General features: G+C 48.7%; 1 protein-coding gene across 1 annotated transcript in view; it reads right to left on the bottom strand.

Annotated features, from left to right (window-relative positions):
• Nucleotides 1-4,378: 4,378 nt before the first annotated feature.
• The window catches only part of LOC108931409 (transcriptional enhancer factor TEF-3-like), a 30,202-nt gene continuing 14,253 nt past the window's right edge, over nt 4,379-20,327 (bottom strand). The window contains exons 4-13 of the mRNA XM_018747161.2: nt 17,296-17,360; nt 15,654-15,716; nt 14,526-14,660; nt 14,318-14,358; nt 13,681-13,742; nt 13,132-13,262; nt 12,715-12,888; nt 9,528-9,668; nt 8,275-8,427; nt 4,379-6,255 (exon numbers count right to left, since the gene is read on the bottom strand). Coding sequence (XP_018602677.2) covers nt 6,142-6,255; nt 8,275-8,427; nt 9,528-9,668; nt 12,715-12,888; nt 13,132-13,262; nt 13,681-13,742; nt 14,318-14,358; nt 14,526-14,660; nt 15,654-15,716; nt 17,296-17,360 — 1,079 coding nt within the window. The 3' untranslated portion in view covers nt 4,379-6,141. The remainder of the gene's footprint in view (nt 6,256-8,274; nt 8,428-9,527; nt 9,669-12,714; nt 12,889-13,131; nt 13,263-13,680; nt 13,743-14,317; nt 14,359-14,525; nt 14,661-15,653; nt 15,717-17,295; nt 17,361-20,327) is intronic.

Below are 20,327 nucleotides of genomic sequence, written 5' to 3'. Positions count from 1 at the left end.
TCAAGAGTGCACAGTTACACCCTGAAAGCAGGTTTGTACATTTGCGTAGCTCCCTGGCAAAAGCTCTGCCATTAACCGGTAGCGTCATCTTCACCCGTGATTTCAAAGCCTCTCGAGCGGAAAAACAGAAAAAAACGAAGAGTAAAACCATCCTGTTTCTAAAGGTCACAGCACGTGACTTCTTGAACTGTCACCGGGACTTGAGCTTATAACACACAGGGATGATTAGCCCTTATTGAAAAAAAAAGACTAAGAAGGTGGGAAAATCGTGGCGTTTTGGTTTCGGACATGTGGATCGTGGTCTCTCGATTTTCACACAACAGTGTTAAAAGTGAATGCTTTACAACGCTGCGTTTTCCAGAGCTTCTCACAAGCCGTGACTGAACGTTTAAAGTGGCGTTTCTGCGTTCTTCTTAAATTTCACAATCAAATTCCAGGTTGCCTCCAAGCTGATGTGAAAAGAATGGAAAAGAACTGCTTTGTTGTCAACCTCTGATTTGCTGACTGTTTCCTCTTGAAATGCATATATTCAAACTTAGTACTGATTTAAACTCTCGCAAAAGTGTATATACATATACATACATACATACATGCTCTTGCATGCTAGCATATGGTATATAAATACACTTTTTCCATTGAATTTGATAGTTGTCGAGAAGGTGCTCAGGGAATAATCTTTTCTTTTTGGACGTTTTGATTTTGGGATTTTTTTTTTTGTTTCCCCCAGTTCCATTAACATTTCTTACAAATTGCTTTACTGCATCATTACTAGGGTTCAATGTATGAACTGTATTTTAAATTAAACCACCAAGGTGACCTAATGCTTTTACCGCATGATGTTTCGGACCTGCTCACCGAAAATAAATAATTGAGGGTCACCGTCCCATAGACCTGCTTTGATCTCACGGAAGGAAATATGTGCCTGCCCGGACTGGGCGTTGTTAGATGTTTTCTCTATGACTGCCGTAGAAAAAAAAAAATGCAGGAAAGTGCTGGAAGTTTCAGAACAACAAATAACCAAACAAAGTGTTCATGTATGCCATCAGTCACCACCCTCTCGGCATTTCTGGAACCAGGTGAGCAGAGTGACAGGTCGTCCTGGTGTAACACCTTATCGCCGGACGGACCGAAGGAGGACAAAGTGGGGGCCGAGCCACGGGTTGGACGCGCGGTAATCCCCGCAGCCGGGAAGGGCTTAGGAAGCCTCAAGTTTATGACATTGCTGCAAATAACAGTTAACTTGTGTGTCCCCGTGGACTCATCAGATTATGTGAGGGGATTTGGACCACGGGTATTAGCTCTGCTGCCGGTTGGCGTAATTGCAGATGATTGACCTTTGTTTTGGTGGAGATGAGCGTGTGTTTTGCGCAGGGGTTGGACGGGAGCCCGGCAGAAGGAAGGGACAAAGCCATTCCGATTGTTGTCCGGAAAGCCGCTTTATCCTCTATCTACAGTCTGTCTGGTTAAAAAAGAAAAAAAAAAAGTCACGTATATATTGAGTGAAGGTCGGGTAGAGTATATTATACCATCTGCTGCAGAAATGATGGAGATTCTTTAAAATGTCACCTTTATGGTAGCATATACAGTTTTTTCACACAGCTGTCCCAATATCGTTGGTCACAGTGTCTTTCTAGGAGCACTCGGACGTTTTTTTTTTTTAAGAAATTTTCAATCTATAACCACAAAGGAGGAACTTCGCGTTCAAAGTTCTGGAATTAAGATCCAGCATCGTTGGCGGATTTCCAACACATGGCAACCGCTTCAGTAACCCTGCTGCTAGAGGGCACCCGACCACCGGGTGGGAAGTGCTGACAGACAGAAGTTTCCAGATGAAGTTACAAGGCTGGGGTGTGACACTATCCTATCCCTTTGATACATATGACCTTGTTGAATTCCAGTGACATCATATGACCCCACAGCTCTGGAGCTCCCAAAGGCTAATGAAGGTGAATTTATTTTTGTTTGCAAATAACAGATGTGCCACCACCTAAATCAATGGAAAGAGTGCAGTGCAACAAAAAGTAAAACAGTACGCAGGGTATTGTCTACGGACTGTACACTCAAACAGGGTGGAAGTCCTCGGCCAACATGCATGTACTGCGGAAGAACACATAGGCTTCCCTCACATGACCCGCAGAATTTCTTTCTGAAAATCTGACTGTGAATCATCATAAAACAAATTCTTACTGTCTCTGGAATTAATTTAAATAGGAGGAAAAACAACGCATTTTTTTTTGAGGAACAAAGGATTCATCCATATTTTTTGTCAAACATGCAAAATTCTTACCTTATCTTTAAAAACACTGAAAAAATTAACTGAAAACCAACTCCGAAATATCAGCACTACTTTTGATGCCTTTAAATCCGGGCTTAAGACCGACACTTGAAATTCACTCATAGATAACATTTTCATATGCTCCCTTATTTATCCCCTTTTCATCGTTCGTGTTACTGATCCTGGACTGTGGGTCTGGATGTGGGTTCGAATCCAGCTCAGTCTGTGTGGAGTTTGTGTGTTCTGAGCAGTTCAAAAACTGTGTTTCAGTTAGTGACTCATAATGTGTGTGAGTCAGCGTGCAAGACTGAATGAGTGTGTTTCACTGCCCTGTGATGAATGGGCATTCTGTCCAGGATATCTTCACACCCTATGCTTCCAGGATAAGCTCCACCAAAACTGTAGAATGGACAAGTAATCATGAATAATGGAGGGTTAGATACTGCTGTTTTTTCATTGTTGAAATGGATTTGAATTCTGATATTTCATGTAAATTTGCTTTATAACCCTAATCTACCTTCTTTATTGGAATTTACTGTGACAGTAAATTTAATTAGACAATAAAAAGGTTATTATTATCACACACGGTCTAAAACCGCCTCTCCCAAGCAGGGTCGCGGCGAACCGGAGCCTAACCCGGCAACACCGGGCGTAAGGCTGGAGGGGGAGGGGACGCACCCAGAACGGGACGCCAGTCTTCCACAAGGCACCCCGTGCAGGACTTGAACCCCAGACCCACCGGAGAGCAGGGCCTGGTCAAACCCGCTGCGCCACCGCACCCCCTCTTGTTATCATTATCGTCATCGTCATCATCATCGTCATTATTTTTACTCCCTCACTAACTGCTTGTCCTAGTCTGGAGCCTATCTCGGAATCCCTGGGTGCAAGGTTTGGAGATTACACTCCGGACGGGAGTATACACACCGCAGAATCGCCACACACACACACACACACACACACACACACACACAGACATGTACTTTGGACTGAGAGAGGAAACAAGAGCACCCAGAGGAAACTTGTGCGAACGCAGGGAGAACTTGCAAACTCCACAGAGACGAAATGGGAATGGAACCTACGTACAGTCACGCGGCCCAGGCCCTGTGAGGTAGCAGCACCACCCACTGTGCCACCGTGCCACCATGCCACCCTGCTGCCAATGGTCTGTTGAATACAGGGTATCCTGGTGCTGCCAAAAAGGGAGGTCAATCTGTACATGACATATCCTTTCAGTCCACAAGGTGGGGCTAACAGCCTATTTTATTGAATATAACAAAAAACACTTTTCCTGGCTTGACAAAGTTCCAGCAAAACACACAGACAACTTTGACATGCATGTGTCCAGTGTGATGCACTGGGGACTGGAGAGGCGTCAAAGGAAGCAGGTGATTTCCAACACGAGGAAGACGGCTTCTTCAGCGCCGTGGGCGGAAGATGTTTATGAGGAGATCGTCACTTCGGAAAACGAAGGTAACCACGCGCGCCTTTCGTTTATTCTTTCGCCCCGATCTCTAAGATTCCTCATCCCCATCGTCATCTGCGTTCCTGATCACGTTGTTTACGTCGTCACGCGTCTAAGGTTGTCTCCGTGTGCTGGAGACAAAGACGGTGCATGAGCAGGATGGCACTGGGGGAGACGTGGGGGGTTCGGCCCCCATCTGTAACCTGAGCCTGGTTTAAAAGCACAGGCTGGCAGAGCTCTTGCTGACTGCTGATGTTAAAGCTGGTCGGAAATAAACTTCCCTTTTGCCATGCGACCATCTCCGGTAACTCGGCATTGTTTACAAGTCAAAACCTCTCATGTTTTTGTCCGCCAAAAACACACTGTACAGAGCCTGCTTTCGTCAGCGGAAAGCTCGCTATGACGGAAAGTAAAAAAAATGAAAGATTACGATAAAATAAAGGTTATAGGAAGTTGATTCAGGTCCCGTGCTCGTGTGGAAAATCACACACACACACTGTCTGAAACCACTTGTCCCGAGCAGGGTCACGGCAAACAGGAGCCTGACCTGGCGAAAGAGGGCGCAAGGCCGGAGGGGGAGGGGACACACCCAGGATGGGACGCCAGTCCATCACAAGGCACCCCAAGCGGGACTCGAACCCCAGACCCACCAGAGAGCAGGACCCAGCCAAGCTTTCCGCACAACCGTACCCCTTGCTTATGTAGAAAATATAATTTCAAAATAATGACATCGACTAGAAGTGTTCACGAGCAAAAAAAATGATTAAACCAGTGAAACACCCAACATTAAACTAAAAGCTTAACTTTTTCATCAAACTCTTTTCTGTTCATGGTCAGGCCCTGAAAACTTCGATGGGTCAGTCTCGTGAACTTCACACCAAAGCGGGTGAGAAAAGTGTCCACTGAGGATCATCAGACTTTTTGCCCATGATGATTGAGGAAATGTTCTGGCCTTTCAATGTCTTTCTAAATGATTGATTACTATTATTTTAACTTCCTTAAGATCCTGTTGCAGTAATGAGAACCCTTGGTGTTGTAGGGGTTACAGAGGAAACGGACATTTTTAAGGTTTGAAAACAAAAGATCATCTCATTTTGTCTTCATCTTCATTAATCTTCACCTCTTAATGAGGCATCAAGAAAGAATAAACCTTATTTATATCTTCTCTGTGACAGGCACTTGAACAAATGTAACGCTAATGAGAAACATGTCCGAGCGCCATCGTTTCACCTGAAATATTTTTATTGTTAATAGCAGACTGAGATTTTTAACATTATTTTTGCATTATTTCATATTTTTAGCAATACTGTAATTTTCAGTTGCTGTAAAAGGGGTTATCTAAAAACTATGTTTCATAGATAATTAAACCAAGATGGATTACAGTATCGACATTTAGTGAAAAATGTGATAATTTACATTTTGAAATGAATGCTTACTTATTAACGCTCCAGAATATCAAGGGTGATAATATAAATACTTTTTCATCACAGTGTTGAAGACTCATGGCGTCTTTAAGGCTGAGTATTTGAAATTACTGCATACGTCACTTACGATCGGTTCAGGAGACTGACCCGTTCATGGAATAACTTCTAAAAATGTTTTTCTGTCCACTGTTTCTTTCGGCAAATGACAAATCTGCAAAAACACATACGCTGTTTTACAGGGACGAATGTGTACCTCGCAGTTTAATTTTGCAAACACCAGTAATAACCCGACTCGTCAGTCATAAGTCCCATTACAGCTCCGTACATCATGAATAATTCAAAAGTAACTGAATTAAACTGAGTCATTTCTGTTTATTTCCATTCAGTGGTACTATGGTATATATTATTTTACATCTTAAAACAACCTAAATAAAGGATATGCATTTTCTTCATGATTCAGGGAAGTTCTCGTTTTTCACAGCTCACATGTCATTTCCGTAGCAGATGCAGAAGACCCAGTGTTTCCTGTAACATTCCCGTCAGTCCCAAAAGTCTGGCAAAGAGCGGAGGACTGTCCTCTTCCAGTGTCCCCTCTTCTGCGGTCATTGCCAACAATCAGCAGTAGGTGGCCACACTTCCCTCAGGTCGGGCAATCGGGGGGGGGGGTTGGACGCTAAACACAAGCAAGCACTAGGAAAATGAAATGAGAAATAAAAGTCCATGCATGCAGTGTGTCGCAGTTTTCTGCAGTAAAAAATGGCAGCGATGATGGTCTCATGTTCCTCTTTCAAATCCGGATACAATTTTCTCTCCTGCGAAGAAAAGTCCCGAAACCACCTGGCGGTCTACCTTTACTTCCTGTGTCCTTAACGGTCAAAATCCTGAGCGAGGTATTGGAGTCTCCTGACCAGAGGCAGAGATATCGCTTGCAGTGTGCGGTGCTGTCAATCACGAGGCGGTCACGGCCTTCCCGTGACGCCTCAGTCTTTGACGAGCCGGTAGATGTGGTGCTGGGCGCCGTGTTCGCTGGTCGACACCTCGAAGACGTAGGCGATGCACAGCAGCGTCTCCAGCGTGTCCCTGTTGGTCACCACCTGGTCACAGACAGGGTGACAGAGAGACCGCCCGGGATGAATGACCGGGGCCCGGTGACCCGCGGGACCTTGCGGCTGAGAAGCAACCCCTCCCCCGCCACCACCAGCGGCCCGCGCAGAAAAACAGGAATGGCACCTGCGCGCCACACTTCCTCCCTGGAGAGGAAAGGGCTGAGGGGGCAGAGACTAAACAGAGAGGGACCCGCACAGGCGGTCGCACTCACGGACCACACCTTGAGCACAAATGTGAACAAAACCAATGATCGCGACAGTTTAGCACCCCACAGCCAGCAGGAGGCACAGTAGTCAGAGCCGCTGACGTCAAACCTGAAGGTCCCAGCTTCGAAGCCAATGTCTTGCTGGAGTACCTTTGACCAAGGTACTTACTCTGAATTGGTACCATAAAAATCACCCTGCCGTGTAATTGGGAAAACGACTTCAAACGGCTAGAACAGTGAAAGTCGCCTTTCGAGAAAAATGCCACAAATAGTTTATTAAATTAATTATTTTTCATTTCTTGGAACGAATAAGTGATAAATATAAGGCTATAAGGTGGACTCTGTCCTGGGTAAGTAGGACAAACGAACAGTGAAACTGAGAGTTAGCGAGCAAGACGTCAGCGAACGGGAGCGAGCCGTGCGGAAATGAAGAACGGCATTCTGGGGAAATAATGGCCCCATTAAGGGATGGCTGAGAGGCAGCGATTTGCGTTCACGAAGGTAGGCCTGGACATGTAGCGGGAAACCTTGGTCTGAAACAAAGGGAGACTCTCTGCCTCCTTGGACCCGCTCTCCCGTCCTGGTGGGGCTGCGACACAAGCGTGGGACTAAACTGCCCCGTAACGGAGCCCGTCTCCCACGCGGCAGAATGAAGCCCTTGTTCGGACGCCGCGCTGCCGGCGTCATCGGGCTCAGCCCAACAGACGGCCCGTTTGTCACGCACGCTTAATGCTCCCCAAATTGGCCCATTCACGGTCCGTTTCATGAGCCCCTATTGTGTACTGTGTAGACAGAACACGGCGGCCGTCTCCGCTCTCAAGTGCTTCTTGGATGGCGAGGACCTGTTGCTATGGTGCATGTGGGCCGCGCACACCCTGGACAGGACGCCAGTCCATCGGAGGGTGGCCTCGCACATTAAGGACAATTTAGAGTCACCGGTAACTGAAACCTGACTTTGGAGTGTGGGAGGAAACCAGAGCACCTGGAGCTAACTTACATGAATAGAGGGAGAACGTGGAAAATGGATACAGACTGAACAGGAATCAAACTTACACCCAACTGCGCAACAAGGCACCTGCACTATTCACTGTGCCAGCATGCAGGTGGTCATTAGCGGGACAGTTTTACAACGTCCGTCGGTTCAAAAGTATACAAACGGAGTAACTTTCCATCAGCAGGACACAAGTGTTTGTTGTGAGCATCCATCACACAACATACAGGTATGGTGAGGTATGCTATAAGGTCACCAAGACTCGATTAGCATGTGTTTCGCTTAACCATATGTGTCCTTAACCGCTTGTCAAAATTAGGATCACGGCAGTCGGGAGCCTTTTCCAGAAGCACAGGGGACAAGGCTAAATAGGGTACAGGCTGGAAAGGATGCCAGTACATCAAAGGACACTCCACACACACACACACACACACACACACACTCATTCACACATTAAGGGAAAGTCAGATTTGACAAAACGCCTGAAACATTTGCCTTCGCACTGTGGGAGGAAACCAGAGGACCCCCCCCATACTGGAAACTCCACAGACTGAGCCAAATTCAAACCCGTGCCCCAACGGCCCAAGTGGTAGGAGGTAGCAGGGCCTGAGACCACCACTTCGAGACCTTGTTTAGCCATCACAAGAGTTTATTTGGAAATCAGCAGGTGAGAACAAAGAGGTTCAAGCTCATCTACATTCACAGTGTTGGATGTTAAGGTTGTTCCACCTCGGTGGGTGGACTGTCGGTAGGTGGGAAGACTGATCAGGTGCACCGACCCAGGATCGGCGTGGGTCGACGTGGTCTCACCTGGAGGATGGTGAAGTTCTCCAGCACGCTGTTCATCATGTACTTCTCGGGCAGGTGCTTGAGCTTGTGGATGAAGTTGATCATGTACTCGCAGAGCGGGGAGCGGTGGATGCGGAACACGTAGCGGCCGCCCTCGAACCGCGCGTACTCCGTCTACGAGCGGAGACACCTTACAGTGAGGCGGGTGACAGCCCGGCAACGGCGGCAAAATGAATGGCACGTTAAACTTACCCATACTGAGGTATAATGCTAAAATAAGGACGTGTACATCCGGTAATAAATTATGTGTGAAGAATAAATTCCAGATAACTCATCTACAGAGACCCGTGATTTATATGTAATCGGCCTATCCGCACATAAGACGGTCGTGCCGGTTGGGAAAAAGAGTGATGGCGGGTAATGGGGGCTAATGGGGGCCATTCCACCAAAACTGGAAATATTAATATGAATCACTGCGACAACTAACAGGGTTAGGGGTGTTTAGCGCTCTGTGCTGTGCACTCATCACCTTAAAATGTCAGGTTGCGACCCGGCTGGGATACATCAGCGAAGTGACGCGCGCCGAGCCGGCTGTGACCCGGACGCACGGTAATTCGCACCATGCTGGCTCCCCCCACCAACCATCCAGTGCAGGAAGTGGCAGAGGCCAGACTGAGGAAGCAGTCAGAGTCCATTACAGTCGATGGATCTCGTGAGTCCTTTAGTCGCCTGATCATTCACTTAGAGTGTAGCAAAAGGCGCGTTTGGGGCCCTTCGTACCAAGAGCCATCCGCCTCCATAATACCAGTCAAGGGCCTTTTAGCTCCTTAGTGGCGAACAGGAAGTGCTTTGAGTATTCTGAGTCGCTGCACTGGTTTAATTTACCGCAATTACTGTTTAGTATAACTGGTACTTGTAAATATAGTTTTTTTTATTTGTTACAATTTGTTCTTTGTTATTTTGTCAGTTTGTGTGCACTTTGTTACGCATTGTGTAAAGATGTGTGTGAATCCCTGCAAGGATTAATCAAGTTTTCTGCTACCCTGTGCCATCCCATCCTATGCGATCCAGTGCCATCCCATCCTATCACATCCTCTTATTCTATCCCATCCCATCTCAGCATCCAGAGCACTACACATAGCCAGCGAAGTCAAACTCTTAACCAGATGAGTTCAGACCTCTGTGTTTCTTGCAATTCAGACCTCAGGTGTTTCCCTCTCGCGCCACCCTACGTACCCCCAGCAAGCCGACATGCCTCCCCGCCTTCCTCTCACCTCCACCTTCTCCACCACCTGCTTGCCGAAGGAGCACACTTTGGTGGAGGAGGTGATGATCATGTTCTCCGAGCTCTCGTACTGGCTGGACACGCCGTAGAAAGCGCTGCTGTCATCCTGGAGGTTCGTGCTCAGGTCTGCCTATGGGGAGGCGAGGTGGGGGGGGGACAACATGTGCTCAGCATTTCAAAAAGGAAACACAAACAGTGACATAAACAGTGACAAAAACATATTGAAACATAACTCTAAATGTGGTGTATTGAGACTGAGAAGAGAGGGTTTGGAACACGGGATTTTGTGCCTCTCTCCATTCTCTACAGAAGGAAACCCTACACTTCACGGGTAAAAAATTCACAATAACTTTTGGTGTCTCCTTTTCACCTTACGATGCCATTTATAGTTGGAATCCACTTCCTGCCAGGGGAAGCCTGAGGACCAACGACCTGGACCCATCAACACAAACCACTGTGGCGCCTTGTAATAGAAAAGCATCAGGGCACCACCTTGTTTCTACCGATGTCAATGAGAAGGACTGAGAATAAGGATACAAAGCTGCCTGAGATCAGACCACGAATGCCTCCTCGGCACCCCTGAGACATTCTCACTGGTCTAGTCTGCACCCAACCCCCCCCACGGGCTGGACCTCTCCCCGAGAGGCCATCAGACAAGTCCAAGTGACACCTCAGGCATCAGACGGGACCACGGTCACGCTTTTTCCTCTCCCCCTCCCGCCTCATAACAGTCGTTAATACACCGGGACGGCTCCGTTTGTTTTCCATTCTTCCCCGGTGCCCCCCCCCCCCCCCAACGTAATGCCCTCATCCGTCTTCATCTCCTCATCCCCTTAACCTTCCCCGACCCCGGCTCGGCCGTTTTAACGGCCTGCGAGGGAATTCATCCAATTACAATCAAGACCCTGCAATTTCCAAATCGAATAAGCGAGCCGGGCCTGCTGTGTAACAATTTACAGCGCGCGGCTCAAATTAGATTCTCCCGGCACTTCAGAGGCGTGAGACAATCTGCTGGGACAGGGCCTGGGGGCAGGGCTGGCCAAGGCAGCAGGGCCCACCAGGAAATTCAATCCAGAATGCCATCGCTTTGGAGCCCTGCCAGCAGGCTGACACCGTTGTCATGCCAACTTGATCTTGAGGACCCCCAAAGGGCACACCTCGGTTTTACTCCCGCATCGTGCGCAATCGTACCGTAGCGAAATTCATACCAGAGGAACACAGTTTAAAGCGCGCTGCCCTGATCCCGTAGTTCCTGGTTTTCATTCTGGGGAGAAAACGTAATTGTTGCTATTGTACTGCGACACTTTGGGATATAAGTGATTTACTGGGCACCGGCCACGTAAGCAACAGGTTTATAATATGGTAAGGCCACTTACGGGTCGGGTTATCCGGATAAATGTCGTGGCGGCCGCTGACATCTCCAATTGCAGAGATGCAATTGTTCTGAAGTATTTCACTCATAGGAACCCGGAGCCCGTCTGACCTGGGTCTGCCCCTCTCCTTAGTTCACTAGGGGACCCCAGGGATGTTAAGTGCTGAGATGTGTGCTGCTTTATTAAATGGGCTCTACTGATGAGCCTCATTGTCCTGAATGAAATGTGTGCGTTAGAAAAGTGTTGCCCCGTCCTTCACGAACAAGGGCTCTACGAGCCGTATTTACCAAAAACAACTCCAGCAGGGCTGCCTTCCTACCCTCTTCGGGAAAAGAGACAAGACACCTGTGTTCCAGGGTGTTCCCAGGTTAGGGTGCATCATGGGAAAGGCGACAGGTACGAGGCGGGTCGGTACCGTGGGGTGGAGGAAGCGATATGCAGTGGCCCTGCCGTGCAGACCGGCACAGCATGTGTCCCCCGTGTCTCCCCGCGGGGCTGGAGGCTCTATAAATAAGTGTGCGTGCGGGACGGGTTCAGCCACGGTGCTGGGTGGGGGGGGACAGGTGGCTGGGCTCGGATTTCCTCTCCGAAAGAGCAGCCTTGAGAGTCTCTGCCTCAAGTCCCCCCCACCCCCGCTCTGCGCTGAAAACACCGACACCCTCCCCGGCGCACGCCTATTGCCCCAGCCCCCGCTGCCCCACTGCACAAGCTGGGGCAAGACCAGCAGCCTACCGTGGTGTAAGAAGCAGGCCAAAATCCTTGCCGCAAAAATTGAAATAGCTGGAGAAACACCCGGAAAACCACAAACTGCCCAGAATCTAAAATTTATGCTCGTAGCACAATGTAACAAAATTTCTCAAAGTTCTTAGTTATGTTAAATTTTGCGCCGATTATGATTAGTTGAAGTTGAGCGATTACAAAAATACCACTCGTTCTTCTACAGTGTCCATTTTAGCCACACAATCTTGCAGCCACTGGAAGATTCTAGAAGGCACCAGAACATTCCTGAAAGTACCAACACGTTCTAGAAAACATCAGATCCTAAAAGATACCAGAATATTCAGTGCTTGGACCCTGGTGCCAAAATTCTCCAATATTTGCTCATTTCAAGAATGTGGAATATTTTTCTAAAAACTGACATGTAGTACAAACTAATGCCAAAAGTATTTTTAATCTAACAAAACTGAATGGAAAATGCAACAAATGAACATAAAATTTTTTGTTACATTGTGTAATTGTATGCACTTTAAAATTCTGCTTTGTAATAATAATGCTTGGAACAACTTGTTGACACACATAGAAATAAGACAAAAAATGTTAGATACGGATACAGAGAAGGGAAAAAGAATTCAAATTTACAACTAGGTTTTTAATGTAATTACGACAACACACATATGTCTATTATATAGGCACAGAACACAAATATATCTCTCACCCACAGAAAGTGAACTGAAATATACACTTATTTTCAAGACTGAAGTTTGTTAAGGAAAATAGATCTACACTGTTTACTGAGCAGACTGACAGTTCATTTCATGGAAAATATTACCTACAACCTTGCGGCATTTTAAAGACACGGGGTGGCGATGTGTCATATTACGTATCGCGTACATAACACATAAGGCATCAGCTATTCTGTTATTAGACAGAATTTACAGATTAAAAATTTATTTTTCAATTTCTGTAGCAAAATTTGGCGCCCCCCCAATTTCGGCACCCCGGGCTATTTCCTAGGTTCGCATATTTATAAGACGGACCCCGAGTGCAAGATATAACAGCGTCGAGCAGCACAGCAGATCTCACCCAGAACTTGACCAGGAAGAAGGCGTCCACCGGGCCCTTCTCAAAGAGCTCCTTGAGGCCGCCCTTCCTCTCGGGGAACTTGTCGTAGATCTGTCGGATATCGACGGCCTCCAGGTATGGGTCGCTGAAGCTGGGGTTCGACTGCCCGATGTGCACAAATAGGTGCTTGTTGTACTGACAGGGGACAGGAGATGGTGCGGAGTTATGATTACAGTGATTTACCCTTTCATGGAGCTGGGCAGTTTTCTTACTGGACCGATTAAGTGTAAGTACCTCGATCAGGGGTATGGCTGCAGGAAGCGGGGTTCAATCCTGCAACCCCTGAGTCCAAAAGCTACAGCTATAAACGCTCCGCTACGTAGAGTTGTTGTACAGCAAGTGAGTGAAGCGCGTGTTGCAGGTCGAGTCTCTACTCACCGTTTCTGGGTCCTGCTGATACTCCAGGAAAGCTGAAAACTCCAGCATGCGCAGCTTGGAGCTGGCGATGCTGCGGCCCTGCCAGGGCGGGGAGTTAGGCGATGCGGAGAGACCAGCTGCGCTCTCGTACCCTGGCAGGCCGGCGTGGGGGTCGAGGTGAGGCGTTAGTGTAAAAAATGACAGGTAAAAGACTGTATAGAGTAACACCATATAGGAAGTGATGTGTGGATCAGCAGTGTAATATAACATAGTAATACAATAAGTACAAAGAAACTCAAGGTGGCGCATGTGCTTCTCATATTTAGATATAATTTAAATATAAATGTTTAAATTTTAAGTATAAAGAAGACGAGACGGAAACAGTAGGAGTGAAGGGACGCGGTCTGGGATTCATTGCCCACATTATGACCGTGACGCATTCGGACCTTTCAGCCAAAGGACGGCCGAGGTTCTGCGTGCATATGGAGATAAGAGGTCGGCTCCGAGATTCCGTTTCTCTTTTTACTAATTTGACTCGTGGCGTTTCGGTTAAGCGGTCGGCAAATGCACCTGTTATGGGTGGAGGAGCCGGGGCTGGGAGGGTGTAGCTCTGCTGCGAAAAGGGCTTCACGCTGGGAAGACAAGGGCGGGGTGGTCACCGGGGTCAGACTTTCACTGCGTGGTCAGGCATTTAGACATCTTCTACACCTTTAGAGCTCTAGTACTTCTAGAACGTGTTTGCGTTAGGGTCAGACTCAACCAGTTGACCTGTCTTCTCCATCGTAAATGTGGCTTCTTTCATTGGGTTGCCACAAAGCTTCATGACACCATCGATACGAGGCGTCTGAACCCGTGAAATTAGTGATCGGCAGTTTCACTGAATTGTACACGTGCACACGCACACACACACACACACACACACACACACACAAGAGGTGAAAAAAAAAGATCTGTGGACCATAAATACCAAAATGTAGAGCGGAACTTGCTATAACACCTAGGAATGGAGTCAGCTCAGGGCTGTAACCCAACATCAGGTGACAGTCTACGATTTAAAATTAGTTTATAAACAATTGTAACGGGCCACCCAATTTCGGACGGCACCCCCAACAACGGAAAGCCGTCTCGAGCACAGCATCAGCGTTCAGCGAAAGACAGCGCCACTCAAAACTGACAGCAGTCACACGGAAACAGTGGGACAACTTACTCTTCGGCTCCAGGCTGCCCTGAAAGCATTCCGTGCCAAAACTGGAAGAAAGCGAGACACATTCTCTTTTTAATATTCGAAAAACCAAGTCGGAGGTTGCAGCCCCAAAGCTCAACTCATCTCACTGTTCGCACTCCTATCCGAAGATTACGTGTGTTCTCCTATGGCACTGTGAGTAAACCTTCGGCTCTGCTGCGTGTCCCCTCACCCCGGGTGCCGTGGGGTAGGCCGGCCGCGAGAGCCCCTGCAGGGCCATCTTGTTCTGCAAGACGGTGGTAGATATGATCTGGGCAGAGGACATACTGGCCATGCTCTGGAGCGCTTTGTCCTTGGCTACCTGGTCCTGCAAGAACGGTGGAGAGAGGGCTGTTAGAGTGGGTATCACCCGGCCTTCTGGGGGCTGAGCCCCCCTCTCCGTTCTCACGGTACCAACTGACGGGCCTGAGCAAAGCCATGACTAAAGCCATCAGTCAGAGGGCTTAGCGATATTATGGGTATGGAAAGGTTCCCGGGTCAAGGGGACGAGTGTGTGGGCTGTGCAGACAGGGAGCCTTGTGTCACAAATCATATGGGGTGGGAGGCATAGCATGGGGAGTCAAAGGTCAGGTCATGAGAGAGGAGAAAGACAGGGAGAGACAAAGGAGGGGGTTCCTATCATTAAGGCTGCAAACAGCTCAAGTATTCCTGCAGCTGCAGCTGCTTCTGCCGATTGCCCACGATGCCCTGCTGAGCTGTCCCAGGAAGCATGCGAGCGGTGCTTGTGCCCCACACCTGTGAGGATCACGCGCACGGTCGCAAACACCGGTCCTGTGTAAATGAGTGCCAGGCCTCTGGAGCAACACTCGCTAAGCGAAGGTGCATTTAAAAACCCTGCACGGGGACGCCCAGCAGGCACCATGAGGGACTCCCGGAACGGCAATCACCCAGAGCGACAGGGTAGCTGGGAGTGGTGTGGTCCTGGGGTGGGGCGAGTCAAACCGTGAGCACTTGTTATAGCACTGATCCTCCGCAATACACACAACTTCTACTGGGACACTTACCAAATTCAGTGCCTGGAAGGAAAAATACCAAAATGAATATGTTTTCACACACTCTGGGAGTTTCACACACTGCACAGTAAGCTACTGCAGGTGTACTATAGTACCGCGCACCGCTTGTGCCCTCTTCACTTCATTATTCTCAGGGACTCGCGAATGAATTCTGGACTCGTAGGTAAGGGAGGAAACTGAGAACAGCGGTGGGGGGTGCTGGCAGGTGTAGGCTGTTGGACCACTGTGAGCGCTTCTGCCCTGGGGATGAGCACGCCTGGGCACCGTGGGCCAGCTGCAGCTCGTACCTTTAGTTTCACCTGGATTTCCCTGGCCTTCCGTCGCGCCAGCACCTGGATGTGGCTGGACACCTGCGGGGTGGGTAAGACAGGTGAGGCGCTGGTGCAGCCAAACGTACACAGATGACACAACTGGCCCTGGAGATGAACAGTCAGGTAACCTACCATCCTTCATCGAGGTACAGATTACAAACGCAGCACAGAGTTGAAGACGTGGTGCGAGGTACCCTGCTGGTACACCAGTGAGCAAAGTGTCTAACTTTGCACTTTAATTGAACCAAAGCGTTTCTCCACGCTGTCTTACGATGATTTACCCACATAAACTTACTCATTCAGCTGACGTTTTTCTGCAGAATGACTTACAACGTTAATCTAGCTACAGTCTTCTACCCATCTATACAGCTGGGTAAGTTTAGGATAAGTACATTGCTCAAGGGTAATACAGCTGGAGGTTGGGATTCAAACCTGTGACCTTTGTGTCAAAAGGCAGTAGCTCTAACCACTACATTACCAGCTGTCCTTGTCTTCCAGGCAGTTTACACTGTTGATCTACCTAAAATTATTTACCCATCTGTATTGCTCAGTAATTTTACTGGAGCTATTGAGGGTGAGTACCTTTCTAGTTTCAAGTTTATTGCCATAGATACAAGTACCATGTACAAGTGTCATGAAATTCTTCCTGAATGCTTCTTCACAGACTATGGACAAAGACAGAGACAATAGAAATACTGCACAAACAAAACAATGACAATGACAGTGAGTAGTGCAACAGCAATAGCAATAAATAATGGTAACAGTAGTAACAATAATGCCAGTTGACAGTAAGAGAACTCAGAATGAGAGAATAAGAATGAGAATGCTTAAAGTGGCAGTGTAATTTACCAATGTGCTTGGGAGGAGCAGTCCAACTCTAGTTACTAAAGGTGGCACATTGGTTAGTGTTGTATACTCTTAGAGCAGTGGGGTAAAAGCTGTTCCTGTACCTAGCTGTGCGGGTTCGAATAGACCTGAGCCGTTTTGCAGATGGCAGGGAAGAGAAAAGTGCCCATGTGGGGGATATTCAAACCTGCGACCTTAGGGTCCAAAGGCAGCAGCTCTAACCACTATGCTACCACCCTAACTACTTTTACTGTAGCAATTTAGGCTACTTGCAGCGGGAGGAGGGATTGAAACCCACAACCTCGAAACCCAAAAGCAGCACCTTTAACAACGACGCCACCTGTTGCGGTAAAAATGTAAATCCCTTCGGATAAGTGTTAGCTAAGCAAAGAAACAACGGTTCTACTGTATTTTCAAAAGGCTCACACGGGTCCTCCTTTTGCTCAACAGTGTAACAGTCCTGGAGTTGTTTTCAGCGCTGTCCAGTCTCAAGGTATTTTAAGACAAAGAATTGATGGCATGAAAGTGACTGCACACTGACACTAAATTCCACCGCGTGTATTAAATTCCATTCGTTCACTCCAAGGTTTGATCTGACCTTCAATACAGGTGTCACTGGTCCCTTATTGTGAGAAGCCAGCCGGGAAGAGGCTGTTGGAAAGACACACGCGCACTCAACTCAATCCTGAAGCATCTTTGCATGGTGGGGTGGGCTGGGGCGAGCTGGGGTGGGGGCGACTCTTATCACATCACTCTCACCCTGCCACCTCACCTGCTTCCTGGTTCTCGTCTTCCCCGTCCGCAGCTTGATGTACCTCGCAATGAGCTCATTCCGCCCTATAAAACAAAACCAGAATTGTTTTTAGGCCTCTCTGCTTTGTGTGAAGATCTGCCGATGGATTCTTCTTAATAAATCCACAAGGTAGGTTTTGTCCAAATCACAGGTAGACACAGAAAAAAGTTGCATTTATTTATCTGATGCTTTTCTCCAAAACAACTTATAATATTAAGCTACTTATAATCATTTACCCATCTGAGGAATTTCACTTGGGCAATTTAGGGTAAGGGCCTTACTCAAGGGTACTACAGCCGAAGCGGGTTTCAAACCTGCAACATTCGGGTCTAAAGGTAGCCACGTTGATCACTACACTACCAGCTGCCCTATTGAGTGCTGCTGTAGTTATGAGACACTATTCAGGAGTGTGACATGTAATTAATAACTACCCTTTGTCCAAGGTGACTTACACTGCTAGATACACTACAGTAAACTCCCTACAATCATTCACCCATTTACACAGCAGAGCAATAAAACACACACACACACACAAACACACATGCACAAGCGTGTGAACAAAGCACAATTTGCAGTCAAAATTGAACCTAAAACACATCTTTAGACTGTGCGAGGAACCCAGAGGACATGGGCGAAATCCACACAAAGGTGTTAAGAACATGCAAACTCCACATATACTGATGCAGACTTAAACCTATATCCAAACTCCCATCCCAGATACTGTGAGACACCATCGCTACCCGCTGAGAAACCAGTCAGAAACAGCAGCTGAACTTTTGGCCGCGGCTGGTCATGTACGGAGCGCTGAGCGCTTTGTGCTGTGCGAACAGCGTTGCTGTGCATCTCCCACATGTTCAACATCTGGATCAGCATGGACACGAGGGATCTGCCAGCTAGCAGTTAGCGTGTACCAGCCTGGCACAGCAGACGGTGCCGGGAAGGGTGCGCGTGGCTGTGTGTGAGTGACTGCCCGTGTGTGCGTGTGTGTGTCGGGGTTCCCAGTGGGGAGTGGTGCTGATGACAGATGGGTCACAGTGGCAGAGCAGGTGAACGGGTCCTGATGGGGGGGGGGGGGGCGGGCCGGGGTGAAGAGGGACCGTTGGCCAGCTGAGCGCCGCCACCAGCTGCCCCAAGTGTCAATGTTTATAGAATATGCCTTTGCGCCCACAGTAAATCTCACTCTCGTTCTTGCTCCAGGAGTCCAGTTACAGGGCAGAGGCCTCCGTGTGACGGTCATGTGCCTAAGGAGGGGGCCAAGTGGAATGGCTGGGGGGGGTGATGAAATCGGACCCTCGATCTGTCTCCGTCCCCAAGTTCCATCACGACGGTTGTGTTAAGACCCAAGACGTAAAGGAGAGCTACTGAAAGAAATGGCGTCAGGGTCAGAGAACGTGACCGCAACCGTGCTTGACCCAGGAAAGGGTGCCCTGAGGGGGGAAGGGGTTACAATGCAATAAAAGTGATCGCATTCATTTTTACCAGAGAGCCCCCGAAGTCTTTGAGGGCAACGGCTGTCGAGTCCTACTCAGGGGCACTGGGTCACACATCATTTCCACGAACCCCTCTTGAGAACAGTGAACGTAGGGTTTGGTGTCCGAAATACAAGACCTCGAATGGGAACACTGGGTACTTGAAGAATGATAAACCTACTGTCTACTCCCATCAGCTGGAACCGTGCATTTCTTTGCTGTAGGACCAGACCGTGGAGCTGCAGGACCTGGACCACATCACCTCCTGTCCCGACAGCCAATGACGTGGGCGATATACATTTCACTTCTTCACAGCGTTCACTTGGGTCGTTAAAAACAGCGACTCAAGCAAATGCCCTTCTCTCCACGAAGACCATCTCATCCATCTTCCTGCAGACCACATCCAGGCCAGAAGCTCCTGTGCATCCCACCACATTCTTCACATCTGAAATGCCCCTCATGTTTGTCCTCTTCCTCAAGGGTCACTGAGAGGGGAGGCCCACTGGAGTGTGATGCCGAGGACTTTCCACGACCCGGCAGATCGTCTCTTTCCTTACGTCTCTATAAACTGTGTCATGTAATTCTTACAATAGTGGTGGTGGTCATGGTGGTGGGGGGTAAAAATACCCCCAGATACGTGCTGTGGGCAGAGAAAGGGGCTCACGCAGTGATGAGCTCATCGTGTCCACTGGGATACATCCAGAGGAGCCCTATTCTGGCGAAACTGATAGTCTTCCTGGGAACACGTCTGGCCAGGACCATCTGGAACCCCTTCCTCAAACCCAACCCCTGCCTGCAGGCCCCCACCCACCCGCCGGAGCCTTCGCATCCCCTGGCCAGGGTTGGAAAAAGGTCAGCAGGGGCTTGTGAGGGGAGGGGATTGTTGGGGTCCAGGTGTTCTCATGCGAAGGCTCAAGGCTCTCGAGTCCCAACTGCTATAAATCTGCTCCTTCACCCATATAGCCTTGCACAAGAGTCCACCCCCCGAGACAGCCCGCCCCATCCTCTCCGCGCATTCCTCGCATGCCTGCGAGGTGACCGCCGTCCCACGGCGCATGCGTGTGTTTCACTGTCCGAGGCTCCCGGTGCAAAGACTGTCACGGAAAACACACACACACACCACCTTCCCTTTAGCCAACAGCACGTCAGAGTGAAACACACTTGGTCTGCATCCGCTTCGCAGCAGCACGGGCCTCTGCTCTTCCGCTCTCACACCGAACGAAGGCCCAACAGCGAGAGGTCCGAGAGCCAGCAGGGTCCTGGTCAGCATCTCAACCGGAGCACAAACACATCTGCCGTCCATACGGCCTCCCCCCACACTGCTCTCGACTCACAGCAGAGCTCATTCAACGGAGAGGAATGTATTGGCTGCGTGAGATTTCTCCACAGATACCGACAGGAGGGCCTTGAGTCACCCCAGTTCTCCGCAACCCCTCTGCACCAGGGTGACAGCATGCTGACTCAAACCACCACAACACACTAACACTGTAGGGTTTCTAACCCTTTCATTTGTTGCTACCAGTATGAATAAGGTACGGTTCA

Source organism: Scleropages formosus, chromosome 2, assembly GCF_900964775.1.
Source record: "Scleropages formosus chromosome 2, fSclFor1.1, whole genome shotgun sequence".
NCBI lineage: Eukaryota > Metazoa > Chordata > Actinopteri > Osteoglossiformes > Osteoglossidae > Scleropages > Scleropages formosus.
Note: the sequence above shows the minus strand (reverse complement) of the source record. Positions and strands in the feature narration are given on the sequence as shown.